General features: G+C 42.1%; 1 protein-coding gene across 6 annotated transcripts in view; it reads left to right on the top strand.

The window, feature by feature from the left end:
• The first annotated feature begins 1,061 nt into the window (after nucleotides 1–1,061).
• The window catches only part of MYO3A (myosin IIIA), a 126,572-nt gene continuing 107,862 nt past the window's right edge, over nucleotides 1,062–19,771 (top strand). For 4 of the 6 annotated variants that reach the window (XM_075082621.1, XM_075082625.1, XM_075082623.1 and 1 more), the window contains exons 1-3: nucleotides 1,106–1,175; nucleotides 12,399–12,581; nucleotides 17,545–17,679. In XM_075082621.1, coding sequence (XP_074938722.1) covers nucleotides 12,414–12,581; nucleotides 17,545–17,679 — 303 coding nt within the window. In that variant the 5' untranslated portion in view covers nucleotides 1,106–1,175; nucleotides 12,399–12,413. Of the gene's footprint in view, nucleotides 1,176–1,386; nucleotides 1,458–12,398; nucleotides 12,582–17,544; nucleotides 17,680–19,771 lie in introns of those variants that run through there. The other 2 variants (XM_075082622.1, XM_075082620.1) reach the window with 2 other exon arrangements.

Genomic DNA, 19,771 nt, shown 5'->3' with positions numbered 1-19,771 from the left:
AGTAAAGAAGTACTGTTTTGACAAAGGGAATTAAGGAGGCCTTTTGTCCTTACAAATATCTTGCTCATGACTGTTTAGCTTTGGGGTTTAAGAATATAATAGTTTCTATTGACAATTTTCACACAGTGAGGAATTTTATAAGGCTTCTTGTCCATGTGATTTCTTTGATGTCTGGGATGGGATAAGCAGTCTTTCCCATCATGGATATATTCACATAGAAAGGCTATCCATGAACTACCTGGTCTCTACTCTGCTTTTGTGAAAGACACCAAAACCAGACAGCTCTGAAACAACTCCCCTGCTGTCAGACCTGCCTGAAAACAAAAACCAGGTTCAAATATTACTAGAAAAATAGGAGACAAACTCAACGCAACAGCAGAAGTCTCTGATGGAGGTACATATTCCCTCTTGCCACTTCTTTGTGGTGGATGTGGCAGGGGTTCTAAAAAGAAAACCTGACAAGCGTGAGCACTGGCTCACGTAACACACAGGAGCTCTGCTGATAAAATTCATCCATTTCCCAATTTTTCAGTACTTTGTTTTACAACTTCACCCGACTACTATGGTTATATTTATGTTGTGCTGCTGCTGCCTAGTGACCTCTCTAAAACAGGTAATAACGTGAGCTCTGTGCACGCACCAGATCTCTTTTATTTTTAGCAGACCAGGTAAGTCCATTAGGTTTATGCCGGACAGCGCGGCCGCGGGCAGCCCCGGGGCCGCCACTCGCAGCTTTCCCGACAGGCCCGCAGCCTCCCGCGGTGCTCCCTGGCCGACAGGTGCGGTGCAATCCCCGCTTGGGGTGGATCAGTCCCGGAAGCCGTGCCCCCGCTCCGGACGCGGCCGGCCTGGGGTCCCAGGCGGGCTGTGGCCCACCCGGGCCGGGCGGCTCAGCAGCCGCCCGCTTCCCCGCCGGGAGGGGAGGGGAGCTGGGCCGCCCCGGCGACCCCCGCCGCCCCCTGCCCGGGGCGGGCCGAGCGCTCGCGGCTTTGCCGGCGCTTGCGGGGGATTAGCGGGGCAAACCGCTCATCCGCCGCTGACCCCAAAGCGTGACTGCGGCCGGGCCGGGGCCGTCCGGAGAAGGAAGGCGAATCCGAGGCACGGCCGTCGGAGGTGGCGCGGCCCCAGCCTCCTCGGCGGGGCTGGCTCTGCGTGGACCGGAGGTTTCGCTGCGGGTAATCCCCAGCCCGGGAGCGGCGGGCAGGGCAAGAGGGGAGGGCCCGGGGCCGGTGGCTGACCGGCGGCTCCCCAGGCTACGCCCGCTCCCCCGGGAGCCGCGCTGCCCGGCGGTCCCGCCCCACCAAGGGGCTCCGCAGCGGCCCGCCCCCCCCCCCCCCCCCCCCCGACATGGCGGACCGGCCCTGGGGGAAGGCGCGGCGCGGCAGGGCGGGACGGTGCTTCCCGCCGCCGGGAGGGGACGGGCGCTTGCCCACGGGCTCTTTCGTCTGGGCCCCTGGGTCAGTCCTTCTTGTTTCTACGCTTTTGTTTGTCTCCTGTGAGTGAGTTTCTGGGTAAGAAAAGCATGTGGAGCGTTGAGGAGCGGTGTCTGGACGGCTTCGTGCTTGTGGTGGAGCCAGTCGGGGCGCCGAGGCTGCCCGCCCGGGTGCGTGCAGGCCTGGGGCGTGACCGTGGGCCTCACACGGCTCGTGTGAAGCCGGGATGTGCCCGCAACGTCCCAATTACACACCCGTACCCAGTAACTTCTTGCCTGTTAACATTCAATGCTGGTAAATTTGTCTGTAATGCCTTCCTTATCTTGCTATCAAAAGACTGTATTACCTTTATTTCAAGCCCTGCGAAAGCTGCTAAATTAATTTTGAGTTGCCATTTTGCGGTTGTTAGAAGTTCTGAGAAATAGGGAGCAAGCGAGATCGCACCGTATTGATTTTATGGCCTTGTAAAGTTTTACTGTGTGAAAATAGGAAAATTAAGTGGTGCTTTAGCTTTGAAAGCGAAGTTCTTTGCTAATATATTGATCTAGTCATTGAAAAATTATTCTCATCGCTTGCAGCGCCTCTCTTCTGGGAGCCACAAAATGAGCTAGGAATGATTCAGTTCATGGATTGCTAATGTCCATTCATTACTTCTGGTGGCACAAGGTCCAGCTACAATTTCATAATGACACCATTCCCTCTTCTGTTATTAATCTTGTTTTCATGATTGTAATGCCCCTGCATACATATTCTCTGTTGGATGACAATTGCCACAAAAATCTTTAGCTCTCATTTGTTCTCAAAATATCAGGGCTTTTAGAATTTACTACGATAATTAAAAGTAGCATTTAGTTTCCATGTTCTTTTCATACTGTCTTCCTGTAACTAAAGGTTGGCTTCAATAACTTGGGATCCTGTACTGATGTCATGTTTGAGCTCTGAAGGATTGTCATCGAGTGGGCATCCCCTGTACATGAGATTAAATTGAATGCTTACAGGCCTAGCGGATTCTGTAAGCTGTTGCTTAGGAAATTTCATCAGAAGAGGGGTTTTTTGAGAACTAAACCTTAGCATGCAGTAGGACTTTCACTGTTGCAGGGCATGGGAAGGAATGGAAGAGAACAAAGGTGGAACCTAACACTGGTGTAGATCTCTTCCAGCAGTGCCTCTGAGAATGTTCAGAGAGTGAAGAGCTGGACCTCCCATGAGTGGGACTGGCCAGTTCAGTCAGCAGCAAGGTGAAATGTCAAGATCAGCTGAATAATAATCAGCAGATGAAAGTCAGTGTGGACACCCAATATGCATTTATCAATACATAAAACAGGTACCGATACATCAATACGATTATCAAAAACGATTTTTTGATCAAAAACAATCAAAATACGATACATCAAAAACAATTTATCAATACATAAATCAGGTACCGATACCACACAGTACTGTTTATCTCTGAATGTAGTTGTTTTACAAAGGTCAAGGAGTCCAGAGGCATCAAATTTCTCTGAAAACTGTCTTGCTTTGTTGGGAAAGTTGTTGGTGCATAACAGTCAGCAAAGAGGAAGAGTGTTTTTAGGAACAGAAGCAGCAGTTATCCTGCCCTTCAGAGAGTGAACACTAAAAAGTGGCCTCAAAAATGCATCAGTTTTTTCCCTGAGCAGCCCTATGATTAATGTATATACTTTGAATTGTGCCCAGGGAATACATTGTCTGAGATTGAGCTAGATTTATCGCCACTTCTTGCCTCCAAATGCTTTAAAGTAACCATCTTTTTCTGCATTTACATTCATTTAGGGTTTGATGTCAGGTTCAAAGTTTGCTTGGCAATGTCATTGCACGGTTCCTGTCTTTTCTGTGCATCATCAGACAATGTCCAAGCTGCCTGCCAACTTTCAGGTGATGAGATGTGGCTAGCTTGCAGTTTCCCTGACTGTAGCATGGAGCCAATACTCATTTTGTCAGTTGTCAAGCTATAACTCTGTTTCCAGCAGTTAAGTAGGATAGGATTCATTTCACCTTACATATCTACATCTGAAGCTGTATAACTGGGTTCCTGTTGTAGTCAGTGGAAACGTAGCCGGTATAATCAATAGAGTCTGGAGAGCTAGTCTTCTTATGCTAAGGTAGACGCTAACCAGGTCAGGTAAATCAATATTTGATTGCTTTGACTGACTAAAATGGGATTATAGTATCTAGCTTAGGTTGCAGTAAGTATGTTGTACACTTATCAAGTTAGGTGAATCCCAGGAGTCTTTCTTACTAGTGTAAGCACACAACAGTGAAAGAAGTGGACTGACTGTTAGAGAAGGTTGTTGGTTTTTATTCTTCATCTACCATAGCTGGGGCAAAAGAGGTTGGGGTTTTTTTTCCCCTTGTGCAAAGTTTCTTGCAGATGGGAAAGACAACTGTTCAGTTCTGGGAAAACACTGGCGGATGTATAGAGTGGAAAGTAGTAAGCAAACTGATGTACAAAGAGGATAATTCAGATAGACACATGGATAGTATAAAAATTATCTAATCATGGAAAATTTTTTGTTGTTGTTTTAGAGTGAAATTATAATGTTGAACGTATTCAGGCTTTGACAAATGAACTTAAAAAAAAAGGTTGTGTCCTAAACACTTGTTTTTAACTAGTTGCCAAACTAGATATTCTGCTCACACTGAGCTTAGATTTGACTATAGTTCCCATTCAGATATAGGCTGTATCATCATCAAAATCAGAGGCCAAATATCCCCCAGAATTAAATGGGGATGGTATTGGAATTTCAAGAGCAAAACTTGTTCTTTGAATGATGGGTGAGATACTATGCTGCGTAAATGGCTCATTACAGCTACGTTTATACTAGCTCGGGGTCTGAGCTGCGATCCATGTTCGTGGATGAACAATCAAATTATTTGGACATTTATCCAGAAAGTGCTAGTTGTTAGTATAAATGGCATATCATAGCCTCGTGCTCTTGGCTTGTCTTAGGAATTCCATGAAGCAGCAACCTTTAACTTTCTTATTAAGTACCTGTCAGTGTGGCATTAACTCATGAAATAAGAGGAAATGTGTTGTGGGATTTTATGCTGCTATTGCATTAGGTATTTCAAGGCCCCACTGTGCCTTGTGATCAGTACCAGACCAAAGAGCTTATAAACTGTATATTGGATAAAGGAATCAGACAGCAAAAAGTGAGGTGAGAAGGGTCTTTTCTTTGATATAACAAGCCTCAGCAGTCTCTGCATGAACATTGCAATTTCATTTCTTTTTTTTTTTTATTAGGGTGATTATTTTTCTGGCATTCATTAGGAAAGAGGTTTAAGTTTCAGAATCTGAAGGAGTACACGTGTCACTTCCACAGAGGTAACAGACACAGTAGGCAATGTAAGCTAGTGTTGCTGGCTCCTGACATCCACCTCCTGTGACACATAAGATGTCTGGCAAATTGCAGGGTAAGGGTATGTGCAGGACCTGTCTGGTTAAACACAAGTAGTGTTGCAATGGGAAGGGGGAGTGATATGGACAAATGAAATAGACAAAAGAAGACCTCATAGGTACATTTTGAGCTGAATCAATGAGGTCCTGGTTCTTAATTTCAAGACCAGAAGACTGTGTGGTAGCTAGGAGACAAGATGCTGATGGGAACCTAAAGGCTGGATTCACTTTAGTCATATATGAACAGGTATCTGCTTTGCTAGTCACGTAAGCTCCCTTTATGGAGAAGGATGAATGACAGAAGGCGAGGTGATTCTTTTGTTTTATCAGCTCCTTTTTTATCAGCTCCATATGGACAAAATGGATATGCTTTCATCCAAGTGAGATGGAGCTCCATTCAGAAACTATTGTGGGGGAAGGTTTAGAAAGAAGTTGCAAACTTAGGTGATATGAAACAGTAGTAAAAATATTGGATTAACATGTAGTATTATATGTGACATTCAGGCTCTATTGTGCTTGCAACCTAGCCTGCAGAAGCAAAACCTATTGCTTATTCCCACTCGACTCACTCTTCTGTAATGCTCTGTGGCCTTGACCGTAAAGCCCTCAACAGTGCAATTGGTATGTGTCTTAAATGTGTGATAGATGCGCTTCACTGAATTGACTTTGCAGCAGTCAGTTAACAGGAGTTATACTATGTTCTTTGTGAAGCTGCCCCTTCCCTTCCCTCTCCAGACTAGCTAGATAATGAAAATAATGGAGAATGCAGTAATCTGCCAGCATCGATGCTGAACAGGGCATCTCTGGATATCTCTAGTACACGACCTGAGGTCTGCTGCATATAGGGTGTGTATGTTTGATGTGACTGACCTAGGAAGCGAAAAATCACATAGGGCTGGCTCATAAGAAATCTCACCCAATTTTTTCTTATAACTGTGATAGCCAGATCACTGACACCAGATCCCTTCTTAGAGGGGGAAGAAAACCCAAACCAACAAAACCAACCCACAAACCAAAAAACCCAGCCATATTGGCTTGTTCTCTTGGAACTCTAAAATTATTTTTTTCCACCTGAAATACCCTGCATTTAATCACTAAGTGTCACAGTCCATTTGGCTGCCTCAAATTTACAGAACAACATACTCTACAATATAAACTTTAGTTCATGAGCTCATTAAGAAATGAAATACAAGAAACAAACACAACAAACAGGAGCTCAGCCCCCTTTTGCCCAGACTAGTCTATCCTGTGAATTCACTTATTCACCGTTCAAGTCATGAGGCTTCATAACTTAGAACCCATAACTCTTAATTTGGGCACCTATGAGCCAGGGAAAAAAAAACCAACAACTTATTTATCCAGCCAGGTGTGAGAGTGCTCATTCTTCCTCCTCCATCACAGTGCAAGCATCACCTGTATCACACCGGGAAGCAGAAAAGCCTCAGCAGTCCAACTGCCACTGGATCCACTTCAAAAACTTTTTTTTTTTTTTTTTGTAAACTCGTATTTATACCTTCCAGCTTGGAGGTTTGGCCTATACCATTTCCATAAGTTAGCAGATTCTGAGGAGACTGCCACACAAAAGATAATGGCTGCAGGAGACAGCAATTTGCAGGTGATAATAGTGCATAATGGCCCTTTTGTTCTTTCTAGCCACCTGTCCTGCCTACCCAGTGCTCTTGCTGTGACCTAACAGCACTGCTCCCAGCATACATCAGCCTTAGCAGGAGCTGGGGTAGCCAAAATCTGAGCAGGAGTTGAGTCAACAATCATGCTAAGCACACCAGAAGTATCTTAAAGGGTTTTTGTAGAGGTTCAAGGGTGCATTCCTAGCTCAGAAGTTTGGATCAAGTTGTAGTTGTGTTTTTTAAAGTAAATCTTTAATGGTGAGGGGTATGATAAATTACCCAGTTGTTTGGGCATTCAGACGTATTCCAGAGACAGTCCAATTTATTGCTGAAATATGAGGTTAAATTATTATCAGCTTTCTCAACTAAAGTGAGATATAATAAAACATTTTTCATCACCCAGGACAGAATACTTGAATTTATTCCATTTAATGTATTTTTAATAACAGAAGTGGAAGCTCAACAATTTTTCTGCAGGGGCTTGTTCTTAAACATGGTGGAAGTGAGGAAATACGATGTTTAATATAACTAATTCAAGTTATGATTTTGAAGCTGTAAATCAAAAGACAAAGCATTAGGGTGAATAATTCTTCTGAAATAGTACTCTTAAATTTTTGAAATAAGTATGACAGCTATTGAATGCATTATTGTTAAGTATGTGGTGACTTTTCTTAAGACAAGATGATGTGCAGCTGGTGTGATTTGCAGAGGAAAATGCAAGCATATGATAGTGTCTTTAGCACGCTTCTCTGGTAGCCAAATAACACCTGCAGGATCATGTTTCCTCAGCCCTTTAACAGTTCTCCTTGTACCAGTCTTCGCAGACAAATAAGCAATTTATACTGGGAGTCAATTAATTTCAGCTGTGTTCTGTTAATATTTAGGAAGTTAATTAAGTCTGGGAGGCTGTCTGAAGCTGTGGGTTTTGATGTACGTGGTTTTTCTTAGATTGTCCTACTTGCTGTAAAACCTCTGCACAGAGGAGTGAACCTTTGCTTGAGGGTATACTAGGAGATTCAAGGTCTCAGAGTTCCCTGCCTGGTTCTGGTATGGGCTACGAATGTGAAGCTGGTCTTTGCATTCCTGCATCTTAAGTACTTGTCTTTGAAGGGGAAGAAATGAGTCTTCCTGTCTTCAACTTCTGTGTATATCCTACTGTAAGCTGCCTGGGTCAGAGGCTAACTGTGTATTCTTGTAATGTGGCACATAGCAGGCCCTAGGTTTTGATGGAAAACTACATATTATGTAGAAAACAATTTTTATGTAGAGACAAGCTCCAGTATGATTTGAACATATTTTTTCCTGAGGGATTCAGGAAAAACTAGGAGTATAGTCGGGACCCTAAATTTCAGGAAAGCAGACTTCCAGCTCTTCAAGGAGTTAGTCAGCAGGACCCCCTTGGAAACGGTCCTTAGGGACAAGGGAACAGGAGAGAGCTGGGCAGATCTTTAAGGACGCGTTCCATACAGCATAAGAGCTCTCAGTTCCCAGGTGTAAGAAATCAGGCAAGGAAGGGAAGAGACCGGCATGGCTCAGTCAAGGCATGTTGGTCAAACTGAAGAGCAAGAGGGAATTGCACAGGCAGTGGAAGCAGGGACAGGTATCCTGGGAAGAGCATAGGGACACTGCCCGGTTGTGTAGGGAGGGGGTCCGGAGGGCCAAGGCGTGGCTGGAGCTGAATTTGGCAGGGGATGCAAAGGATAACAAGAAAGGCTTCTACAGGTACATCAACCAGAAAAGGAAAGTCAAAGAAAGCATACCCGCCCTGACGAACAAGAATGGAGGCCTAGTATCAACAGATGAGGAGAAGGCTGAGGTACTCAACAATTTTTTTGCCTCAGTCTTCAGTCGTAAACTCTCTCCTCACCCCTCCTAAGCTGATGGACCGCAGGATGGAGACCAGGGGGATAAAGCCCCTCACACTGTAAGGAAATATCAGGTTTGTGACCACCTGAGGAACCTGGATATATACAAGTCTATGGGAGCTGATAAGATGCATCCCAGAGTCCTGAGAGAATTGGCTGATGTAGTCGCTAAGCCATTCTCCACGATATTTGAAAAGTCGTGGCAGTCAGGTGAAGTCCCTAGGGACTGGAAAAAGGGAAACATTGTGCCCATCTTTAAAAAGGGTAGAAGGGAGGACCTGGGGAACTACCGTCCTGTCAGCCTCACCTCTGCGCCTTGGAAGGTCATGGAACAGATCCTCCTTGAAGCTACGCTAAGGCACATAGAGGACAGGGGGGTGATAAAGGCAGCCAGCATGACTTCACCAAGGGCAAGTCCTCCCTGACCAACCTAGTGGCCTTCTATGATAGAGTGACTACATCAGTGGACAAGGGAAGAGCTACAGATGTCATCTATCTGGACTTCTGTAAGGCCTTTGACATGGTCCCCCATAGCATCCTTCTCTCTAAAGTGGAGAGATAAGGATTTGATAGGTGGACTGTTTGGTGGATAAGGAACTGGCTAGATGATTGCATCCAGAGGGTAGTGGTCAATGGCTCAATGTCCAGATGGAGCCCAGTGATGAGTGGTGTCCCTCAGGGGTCCATACTGGGATTGGTACTATTTAATATCTTCATCAGTGACATAGACAATGGGATCGAGTGCACCCTCAGCAAGTTTGCAGATGACACCAAGCTGGGCAGTGCAGTTGACACGCCTGAGGGATGGGATGTCATCCAGAGGCACCTGGACAAGCCTGAGAAGTGGGCCCATGTGAACCTCACGAGGTTCAACAAGACCAAGTGCGGAGTCCTGCACCTGGGTCGGGGCAACCCAATGTATTGATACAGGCTGGGGGATGAAGGGATTGAGAGCAGCCCTGTGGAGAAGGACTTGGGGGTACTGGTGAACGAAAAGCTGGACATGAGCAAGCAATGTGTGCTTGCAGCCCAGAAAGCTAACTGTAGCCTGGGCTGCATCAAAAGCAGCGTGGCCAGCGGGTCGAGGGAGGTGACTCTGCCCCTCTACTCTGCTGAGAGCCCACCTGGAGTGCTGCATCCAGCTCTGCAGCCCCCAACACAGAACGGACATGGACCTGTTGGAGCAGGTCCAGAGGAGGGCCACAAAAATGATCCGAGGGCTGGAGCACCTCTTCTATGAAGACAGGCTGAGAGAGTTGGGGTTGTTCAGCCTGGAGAAGAGAAGGCTACGGGAAACCTTATTGTGGCCTTCCAGTACTTAAAGGGGGACTACAGGAGGGATTGGGGCAACCTCTTTAGCAGGGCCTGTTGTGACAGGCCAAGGTGTAATGGTTTTAAACTAAAGGAGGGTAGATTTAGACTGGATATAAGGAAAAAAATTTTTACTATGAGGGTAGTGAAACACTGGCACAGGTTGCCCAGGAAGGTGGTAGATGCCCCATCCCTGGAAGCATTCAAGGTCAGGTAGGACAGGGCTCTGAGCAACCTGATTTAATTGAAGATGTCCCTGCTCACTGCAGGGGAGTTGGACTAGATGACCTCTAAAGGTCCCTTCCAACCTAAACCATTCTGTGATTCTGTGATATCTCAGTTCTTATGAAGGCACCCATTGATAGCTCTCTACTTTTTTTTTTCTCCCAAAAAATCACTAGTTATGGATTGAGTATCCAGTAAAACTTCAAACAAATAGTTATCCTCAATTCCAAAAAACTAAAGCTCAGATAGAGAAATTTTGAAATCCATCATTGTTAAATCCCTCAAAGCAAGGATTGGGGTTATGAATCCTAATCCCTTTATCATCCCCAATTTGGTTATTATTTTATGTAGTCCCAATTATGAGCTAATTACAAAGCATTTATATATACATAAAAGTGATTTAGAAAAAAACAGAACTGTTGTATTTGAGTGCTATTTTATAGGCAAAACAAAAAGACAGTTCCAAAAAAATGTTATAGCTTGTTTGTGTCCATTTTCTGGGGAAGAGATGTCTTTGCCTGGAAGTGGTGAAGCTCCTGGGGCTTAAATACTAGGCATGAGGCAGAAACGTAATGCCTTAGGAAGAGACTTCAGTCAATGTCCCAGCTGAGCTGTGTCTATATGAATCACAGGGGGAGGGTTGGACAGAAGGAAAAAGCGAATTTTGGATCTGGAATGGAAATTTGAGGATTTATGCAGTACAGCTATATGTCCCCAGATCTTGATCCTCTATCTTTACTTTGACCTTAACCTGGATTTGTGTTAAGGGAGATTTCATTGTAGCAGGTAAAATTGGGTCATTTTGTTCCCACAGCTCTTGAAATCAAGGTGCTGGGCCAGCACTGGTTGCAGTCCTCGGTATGCAACAGACTGCTGCAGGTTTCCCAATGTTAAGATGATATTTCACCACTTTGCTGCATGATTGAGTATAGAAGTTGGTAATAGTCAAGTATATATTAAAATAAAAATGGGGAGGGGAAGGAGAGAAGAAAACCCTGTCGTCTCAGCCATCAGTGAGCTAATCAACCCAGAGCAGAATGGTGGGAAGAATCCTGAGCCCTGTGTTCCCCAGACAAGCTTGTATTATCCAGTAGAAAATTAGTCTGAATACATGTGACATGCCAGTATGCATGTCAGAGAATTGAAAGAACTGGTAGAAAAAATATTTTTATAGGAGTCCATTTTGGTTTCTTCTAGTTAGTATACATAGTATATGTGTAGTAGATATACGTGCTGCATGTGTAGTGGGATATACATGGTTATTGAATAAGCAGATGAATAAAGAAATTATGGCTAGTATGCTGGAAGCCATGGATGAAACTGAAACTGAAGCCATTTTCTTCATTATCAAAAAAAGTGGTATGGTATCACAGTCACTGGAGTAACACCATATAAAATGCTTTATGTGTGTAGATTTGTGCTGTTGATATTAAAAATAATCCAAGAATAATTACACCGTAGTCTATTTATAAAGTATTATATAAAAATTTAAAAAAATGGGTAGGTGAAAATTACTCTCCAAACCTGGCTTGTTTACTGCATATTGTGCTCAGGAAGGACTTAAGCACTCAGTAGCTGGCTCACTCATTTATTGCTTGCTTACTTAGTAGTAAGGGCTTGAGTCTGCCCTCTTCCCTGCCCCTTTTCTTTTTCAGTCTTGGCTTTACAATTAAGAAGATGAGAATGTAGTTTTTAACACATTTCTACTGAGTTTTCAGCTGTTCTTAACAATGGGTAAAGGTGGGGTTTCTGTTTTGTTGTTGTTTGTTGGACTATGTGTGTGTCTGCTTTAGTTTTACCACTGTAGCTGCTGGATAGTTGATCACTATAAAAGCAGGTATAAGTGAATGATATCTGTCATTGACCAGGGCACAGGTGTAACCTAGTTAGTGATGGATACAATTCTGTCATTGTAAAAGGTGTTTCCTTTACAGTATGTAAAACAGATGTTAAGGAATGTACATCAGAATACATTTTCCATGATTGTGAATGCTTGGCTGTCAAAAAACCATAATAATGTGAAAAGATCTGCCAGTTTGATCTACTTGGCCTTATGACATCTATATAAAAATTCAAATGGTTGCTGTAAAAGTTTGAATGAACCTAATGCTACTATTTAACATGTTTTGTTTTGTGGGTTTTTTTTTCTTTTCTTGGCTGATTCTTGGTAATGGAGCCAAATTCTTCTGGATTTTATGAACTTGACTCCCATTCCCCTCAAAAAATCCCAGAGTGACATTATAGCTTCATTGAAGTGCATGGGAAAGCTTCTACTGACTTCACTCAAGCCTGAAGTTAGCTCAAATTATTGTTTGAATTTCCCTTCGTTTGATACTGTGTTGACTGAACGTACCTATATTAAGTGCAGTGTTTCTTGTTCATTATGCTTTCAGTGCATGCACACTACATGCAAAAACATTTATAGTAGTTGAGACTGGAATGTGTATTTCTCTTCACATTTGGAGGAAACTAACTGATATTAACCCTTTATTGAGTGAACATTGAAATCTCTTTTTCCTAGGAGCGGTCATTTGAGATGCTTCCGTTGACTGGGAAAACAATAATATTTGATAGCTTTCCTGATCCTTCAGATACCTGGGAAATAATTGAGACTATTGGCAAAGGAACATATGGAAAAGTTTTCAAGGTGTTAAATAAGAAAAATGGCAGCAAAGCAGCAGTCAAAATTTTGGATCCTGTTCACGTAAGCTACTTAAATTACTTGGTTTGTGCTTATTTAATTGTAAGTGAATTTATGTAGTCTTTCTTTCTTGTAATCTTGGTAGATCATTTACATTGAAGTGATAGTGAAATAAACTGCTTCAGCCTGTCATGTATCAGGCTAGCTATCAATGAATTTTTTTTATCATAAGTGATCTTGAAAGTGGTTGAATATGGTAGAAGTCACAAGTGTACCTAAACTGTTACTTTGACTTTTGCTTCCCCCTTGTTTACCTCTTACTTTCAGAAGTGGAGCTGATTATTTTCCTTTTCAGTAGCAGGAGTCCTAGCTTCTTCTATTTTTACTGTTGTTCCCTTTCCTTTTTTTTTTTTTCACATAGTAACCAGTAAAAGTTGTGTAGTTCTAAGTGCTTTAGATGTACCTTCAATCTATTCTGTGTACTTCTATCTATTTTGAGTACATGGTTTTAGCTGAGCTACATGCTATGAATGATACTTAAAAAATGGAATAGCATACTTTATTTTTATTGTTATTGTTGGTTCTGTGTTTTCAGAATGTGCCAAAATATGTAGGTATCACAGAGGGTCCATCTTTTCAAAGGAAAATACAAAGGCAACACTCCTACACACAAAGCACCAGGTAGATTAATGCTCAAAGAGTAAGGAAGAACATTAGTCTGGTTTGTAAAGGCATACCTCATTAGCTTCAGTGGTGCTGCATGTGGCTTGGGGTTTTTCTTGAGCACAGTAACCCACAAAACCTGTGCAAGGAGCTGTTGCTGTTTCAGGTGGCCCTTTTGACCTCATCTTTTGCAGTCCCAGTATAGGGTTGTGAGGTGTGTGCTTCCATTGCATGAGCTCTGGGTAGGAAGGAAAGAGCATGTCATGCCGTGTGAAATGCTGCAGATCTGGAGCTGCACAGCCACACAGGTCTCTGTCTACCGCTGCATATCACACAGTGTCAAAATATGATCCCACGGCCTGTAAGTCCATGAAATGTGTTTGTGAAAACATAGCACCTTGCATTATCTTTGCTGGGTTTCTTGTTGATCTGCTTTTTATTTCAGCACGCTTTCAAAGCAACAAAAGGAGGCTCATCCTAATTCAATATCACATACATCTCCCAAAGTAAACATGATTTGCAGATAAATGATAACGATCTTGATGAACCCAAATGCTTTAAAAGCTCAATTTTTGACTCTGTTGCTTTCAGTAAACGTGGTTCCTGTGCTTACAAAGAATAGGCAGGACTTTCTTGCAGTTGGTGTTCATCTAAATGCTATATGGCAGGAAATGCTTCTGCTTTCACCTATTTCACAAGTGTTCAAGAATGATTCTTAAGTGGCAGCTGGCTGTGACAGGGATTACTGAAGGCATCGGGGAAACTTTCAATGTTGTGTACACTTTGGAGGTTGTAGGAAAAGGATAAAGGATGATGACAGGAAGAAAGAAGAGGTAGTAAAGCTGATGCTAGAGGAACGAGAAGTAGATTAAGTAGGAGATAAGGGAGTAGAATGTAAAGAGAAAGAAATACGGTGGATTAAGATGCGACGTAAGAATTTGAAGAAGGGAAAAGGTATAACTGATGAAAACAGATTCCTTATTTTGATGAAGAAATGGAAGTCAGTAATGCAGTCAACATCACACTCCCAGACTTGAACCTTTTAAGTGAATATATTCTCCTTTTTATTCTAAGAATACTATTCTTCTTCTTGCCCTCCTATTTATGGGATGCCTGGAGTAGCTGCTCTACTTCCATGTTACTGTTAAAATGGCAATCCTGTATTGGAAATAGGCTGAAAGCAATAAACTAGTTCTTTTTGTTTAAACTGAAAGTATTATTAGTGGCTGCAGAGGGAGCCATTACAATGAAGAAAGATACTTTCTGTATGTTCTTTAAGTTTTACAGTTTTTTTCCTTGAAGATGGTTTCAGAATTGTGCCACTTGAGAGTGGACTGAAAAAAACAAGCAGTAGAAATGTGGTTTTATATCACTTGATTTAACTGATATTTTCAAATTAAACTGGGAAACTACATTATATGGGTGACATGAGACCAAAATAAGCACTTCATGATTAATCCTTTAGAGCTATCAGATTTTTTGTGTTGAATAACAGCTCAACTTTTTGAAACTGAAACAGGAAAGTGAAGGTGTTGAAATGAGAATATATGAAGATGGTTAGTCTTGTCCTCAGGGCTATAAGTAAATTCCACTGTACTTTAGGGCTCTTAGCCAAATTATCTTATGTCTAAGTTCACATGAAAATATTTCCTCTAGTGTTTCTAAAAGAGGTACTCTTATGCAGGTAAATATGTTTATTTCAACCAAATATTTCAAGTTCTCTTCCTTCATAAAATGCAGAGGAAGATTTTTCTCTCTCTTAGTATGCACAGACGAATATTCTATTCATTTCATTCTCTCTCTTTTCATTTCTCCTTATAATGGTAAAAATCTCATAAAATCTGAGTACCCCTCAGGACATGGAAACCTCTATTAAATCACAGTAGGACAGTGGGCTAATTCTCTTCCAATTTCCCCAAGGCAGCCAAGGCTATTGTGTGTATTGTGTGCAGTTTTTTGGCTTTTGACTCTGCGTTTTTTGTGGTGGTTTTTTTTGTGTGTTTTTTTTTTTTTCCTTATGATCTATCCTCTTGTTTTTGCCAGATGCATTTTCTCTCTTCATCCCTTCTTATCCTCTACTCTTTCCCTTTCCTTCCTCTGTCACCTTCAGTGCCTTGGTTCTTTCTTCTTTCCTTGCATCTCTTTTTTATTGGCTGTATTCTGTGTTGTGCTTATGAGAAAATTACTTTAAAATGAGTTCCTCCTTTTTTTGAAAGAGGCAAATTTCTGCTGTTTGTCAGCTACTTCAATTAAAAAGTCTCTAAAACTGCCTTGTGAAAGACTTATTCTTGTAATCTAAATATGAAATTTTAATGTCCCAATTCCTGAAGATACTGGGGACAGGCAAAGTTCCTTGAGACCAGTCAAGCTGGTCTCAAGACAAAAGCCTAATATGAGGAACTGGAGTTGGATTTAGCATTGGAAAGATCTGTGTAAGAAACAGGTGAACAAAATGAGGAGTGCCATTCATTTGGAATACAAAGCATCTTTTTGCCATGGTAAGACAGTTTTTCAGCACTGAGTAAGTGCTTTTCATTAATATGAAATCCGTTCATATGGATAGTGGAGTTCATAGGTAGCCTTCCTCTAGAATTGATTTTTCATCCTCTAGAATTGATTTTTCATTTCTATTTCTTTTGGGGTGGGTGTAAATAGCAAATTGTATTTAAAATGTTTTAAATCTGAAAATGAGTATGTTACCTTTTTTTGAGAGCTAAACAGTGGAGGAAAATGACTGCAGCTATTCTGTCTTTACCTGTGGCAAGGATGGACTGAGTATTTTCTCAGCATGACTGAAGCACAGTCTGATAGTGTCCCTCAACAAGAAATTCCAGTGCATAGGTGGAAGGGATTACCCGAGTCATCCAGTGCCCACCATTGCTAGCATCCATGTTTGGTCTGAAAGGGCTTGCACAGCTCCTGGTGCATGTGTTGGTAAAATTTGTCCTCATCTCTCACCTCCAAATGGATTTGCCTCTCTGTGTAAGAAACCTGAGATCTGTAACAAAAGGCTGACAAAAAGCTGCAAGTCTTATAGCTGTGGGAGAAGCCAGAGAGATCATAGATGTCACCCATTTCTATCACAGTAGAAAATGAGAAAAACTCCCAGATGGTTCTAGAAAGTGGGATGATAAATGAGTAAGATGTGGCTGCAGTCATACTTGTTTGTGCACAGAGGGTAGGGAGGTAATTCCAGCTGCACCACCTCTAGCTGGGGACACCCTTGAGAGTGAAGTAAGATGTGACTTCCCGAGTCATCTGCATATCTACCCACTTATGGGTTGCACTGGCTTTGCCTTGAAATGCTCCTTTCCCATTCTCCTGAGGGTTGCTCGGTCATACCCAGTGTGTTGAAATTGATAAAGACCAAGTGAAAAACCTGAGGACCAAGCTTTGTAGCCCTGCAAATGTTACGTTCTTGTTCTGGTTTTTTTTTTTCTTTGCATTATTTCAAACTACATTTGGATAGCCAGAAAATCAGAATCACAGGTTGGAAGGGACCTCAGGGATCATCTAGTCCAACCTTTCTAGGAAGAGCGCAGTCTAGACAAGATGGCCCAGCACCCTGTCCAGACGACTCTTGAAGGTGTCCAATGTGGCCGAGTCAACCACTTCCCTGGGGAGATTATTCCAATGGTTGACTGTCCTCACTGTGAAACATTTCCCTCTGGTGTCCAATTGGAATCTCCCGAAGAGCAACTTGTGTCCATTCCCCCTTGTCCTCTCCATGTGACTCCATGTAAAAAGGGAGTCTCCATCTTCTTTGTAGCTACCCCTTAAGTACTGGTACACGGTGATGAGATCCCCTCTAAGCCTATCCTCATATGGCAGCTTCCCAGTCCTTTGATCATCTTGGTGGCCCTTCTCTGGACCCCTTCCAGCCTGTCTGCATCCTTTTTGTATAGAGGGGACCAGAACTGTACACAGTACTCCAGGTGTGGCCTGACAAGCGCTGAGTAGAGCAGGATAATGACTTCTCTATCTCTGCTGGCGATGCCCTTTTTGATGCAGCCCAGCATCCTGTTGGCCTTCTTGACTGCAGCAGCACACTGTTGGCTCATGTTGAGCTTTCTGTCCACCAGGACCCCCAGGTCCCTTTCCACAGAGCTGCTCTCCAGCCAGGTGGATCCCAGTCTGTGCTGCACTCCTGGATTACACTTTTCCCAGGTGCAGGACCTTACACTTTTCCTTGTTGAACTTCATAAGGTTCTTGCTGGCCCACTCCTCCAGCCTATCCAGATCTCCCTGCAGAGCAGCTCTCCCTTTTGGAGTGTCTACTTCCCCAGTGCTATGTGTTGAGTTTTTTACATGGCTATCATTATTTATTTATTAACCACCAGGTATTTCTCATTTGTGACACTAGGATATCGATGAAGAAATTGAAGCTGAGTACAACATTTTGAAAGCTCTCTCTGATCATCCCAATGTAGTTAAATTCTACGGCATGTACTATAAGAAAGATGTGAAAAATGGAGACCAGCTTTGGCTAGTTCTTGAGGTAAATAACTCAGAAAAATAAGAGTTTTTTCCAGTTGACATTCTTATGTTGAGTATAAACTCAGTGAATGAGATGCAAGTCATTTGTTTGATGTTTTTCTTTAGAGTGGTTGCATGTGAAGTGATAAATGCTCTTGTTCTATCTTTTCAGTGTTCTGAATTAATGGTCTGCTCTGAGTTCAGCATTCTTATTTTGATATTATACTGATAGTTCTGTGCCTTCAGAATTAGGATATAAATTCTGATAGGACTTCATAGGATTTGCTGCCTGAAATCTTTCTTTGGTGAAAGGCTTGTCATGGGAACCTTCCTCCGGTAGCATTTCTTTAAATATGACTAAGATATGACAAAACAGTTAAAGAAACCACTATGATTATTTTTTTTTCTAAATGAAATGATAGAAATGAATTAATTGAATTGCATTTTTTTTGTGTAAGTAAATGCACAAATAGATAAATAAGCCAGTAAAAACAGACTACTGCCCAAATACTGTTGAAAGCAGCAGGACTTCCTCAAATGGAGTCAGAGCAAGGTAAGGCCTCTAATTTGTGTGTTTCAGTCTTTAGTTTTGACTAATCTAGGAGCAAAGAGTGTGATCGTTAGTGGTTTTATAGATTCACTATGACCTATTCTGCAAAAACTTCCTCCTCTTCCCAGAGGAAAATGAAGAAGAATGTCTCTGAGAGGAATAGGGTGCCTTTCGTAACAATCAAGGCTCTTGTGTGTTTGATCAGTGCTGGATGAGGTTGAGATTGAAGAATTGGTTGTATTTTATGATTTGTCAGCAAAATGAATACAGATCTCCTGCCAACAAGCTCTTAAAATGCTTAAGTTGTAAAAGCTTTTCCAAATTCTTCTGACTTGCATTGGGAAGCTGTTTTTAAGAATAGTTTGCATTGAATATCATAATAAATGATTAGGTTAGACTGACATCAGAAGATGTCAGCTCTTTGTGCAGTGAGCATCATGGAAAATCTAGCTTCTGTTGTGTCTGCTGGGCATTTGAAACTCCATCTGTGAAACTTCTGGCCTGTAAAGGATGGATGCCAAACAGCCAGGATGGAACAGACTGTGAGGAAACAGTGAAATGTTTATATTTTAACTTTTATATTTCACAGGCATTTATTTTCTTAATACACAAGCCTACATCCGGAATATAAGTTTTATATTTACTCTTTGCATGCCAAGCTGTAAATGTGCAAGCACTAGCGTGGAGTGTGTGGAATAGTCTTACATGCTTTCTGTCAATGCACGTGTAGATCCATGAATGCAATGGATTTCAGTTGGTGTGTGTACACAATAGATATGCATAAGTAGAAAAATAAATTCCAATGGTAATTTTGGTGAAGCTTTCCTTTTAATAAAAGTGTCTGTGAAAGAAAACTGTCATGGAACAGAATCTACTGTTGAAATGTCACCTTCCTTTCAGCTTGGACACAGCTTTACAGGGCAGTTGCAGCTTGTTTTTCACAGTAGCTATTTAGGTGCCCTACAGTTCATAAGAATTACGATATCTTAGTCATCTCCCCTCTGCTTCCTTGTGTGTGGTTTGTTTTTTTTTTTTTTTAACAATATAGTTGTGTCTAAATTCATAAAGGTGGTGATTAGTCTTTACTTTAGCTTACAGAGACCTCTGTTTCCATTGCTTTGGGTTCTGTTTTTCTTTTTTTTTCTTTTTTTTTTTAATTTATTTTATCATAAAAGAGCATTTTCACTTCAGAACTGTTGCTTCCCATGAAGAGGGGAATCCAGTCTTGAAACGTAAGTTTGCAGAGTTCGGTACCAAGAAGGAAATCTTTCATCTCCTCCTCTCAAAAAAAGCTGTCAACTAATCCCTGCAAATTCTGTGAGATCCTCTGAAATGAAGATGGACCTTTGGCAGTCAGCACCTAGCCTGTTGATACATCCCCAAAGACTGGAAGGACAAACAGTGTAGACCACTGCAGTCTGCATAACCTGAAGCAGCTTCTGTAGTATCTGAATGCAAAATGATGTCAAGGAAGAAAAGCAAAGAATTGAAGGCAGACTACTGTGCACTGCAGTATTCTGGATTCTTGCAAAGCTGCACCTGCCAGCAAGAGCTTACAGGAGCA

The sequence above is a fragment of the Phalacrocorax aristotelis genome, chromosome 2, assembly GCF_949628215.1.
Source record: "Phalacrocorax aristotelis chromosome 2, bGulAri2.1, whole genome shotgun sequence".
Classification (NCBI taxonomy): Eukaryota; Metazoa; Chordata; class Aves; order Suliformes; family Phalacrocoracidae; genus Phalacrocorax; species Phalacrocorax aristotelis.
The sequence above is the reverse complement of the archived record's forward strand: the minus strand, read 5'-3'. Positions and strand labels throughout refer to the sequence as shown.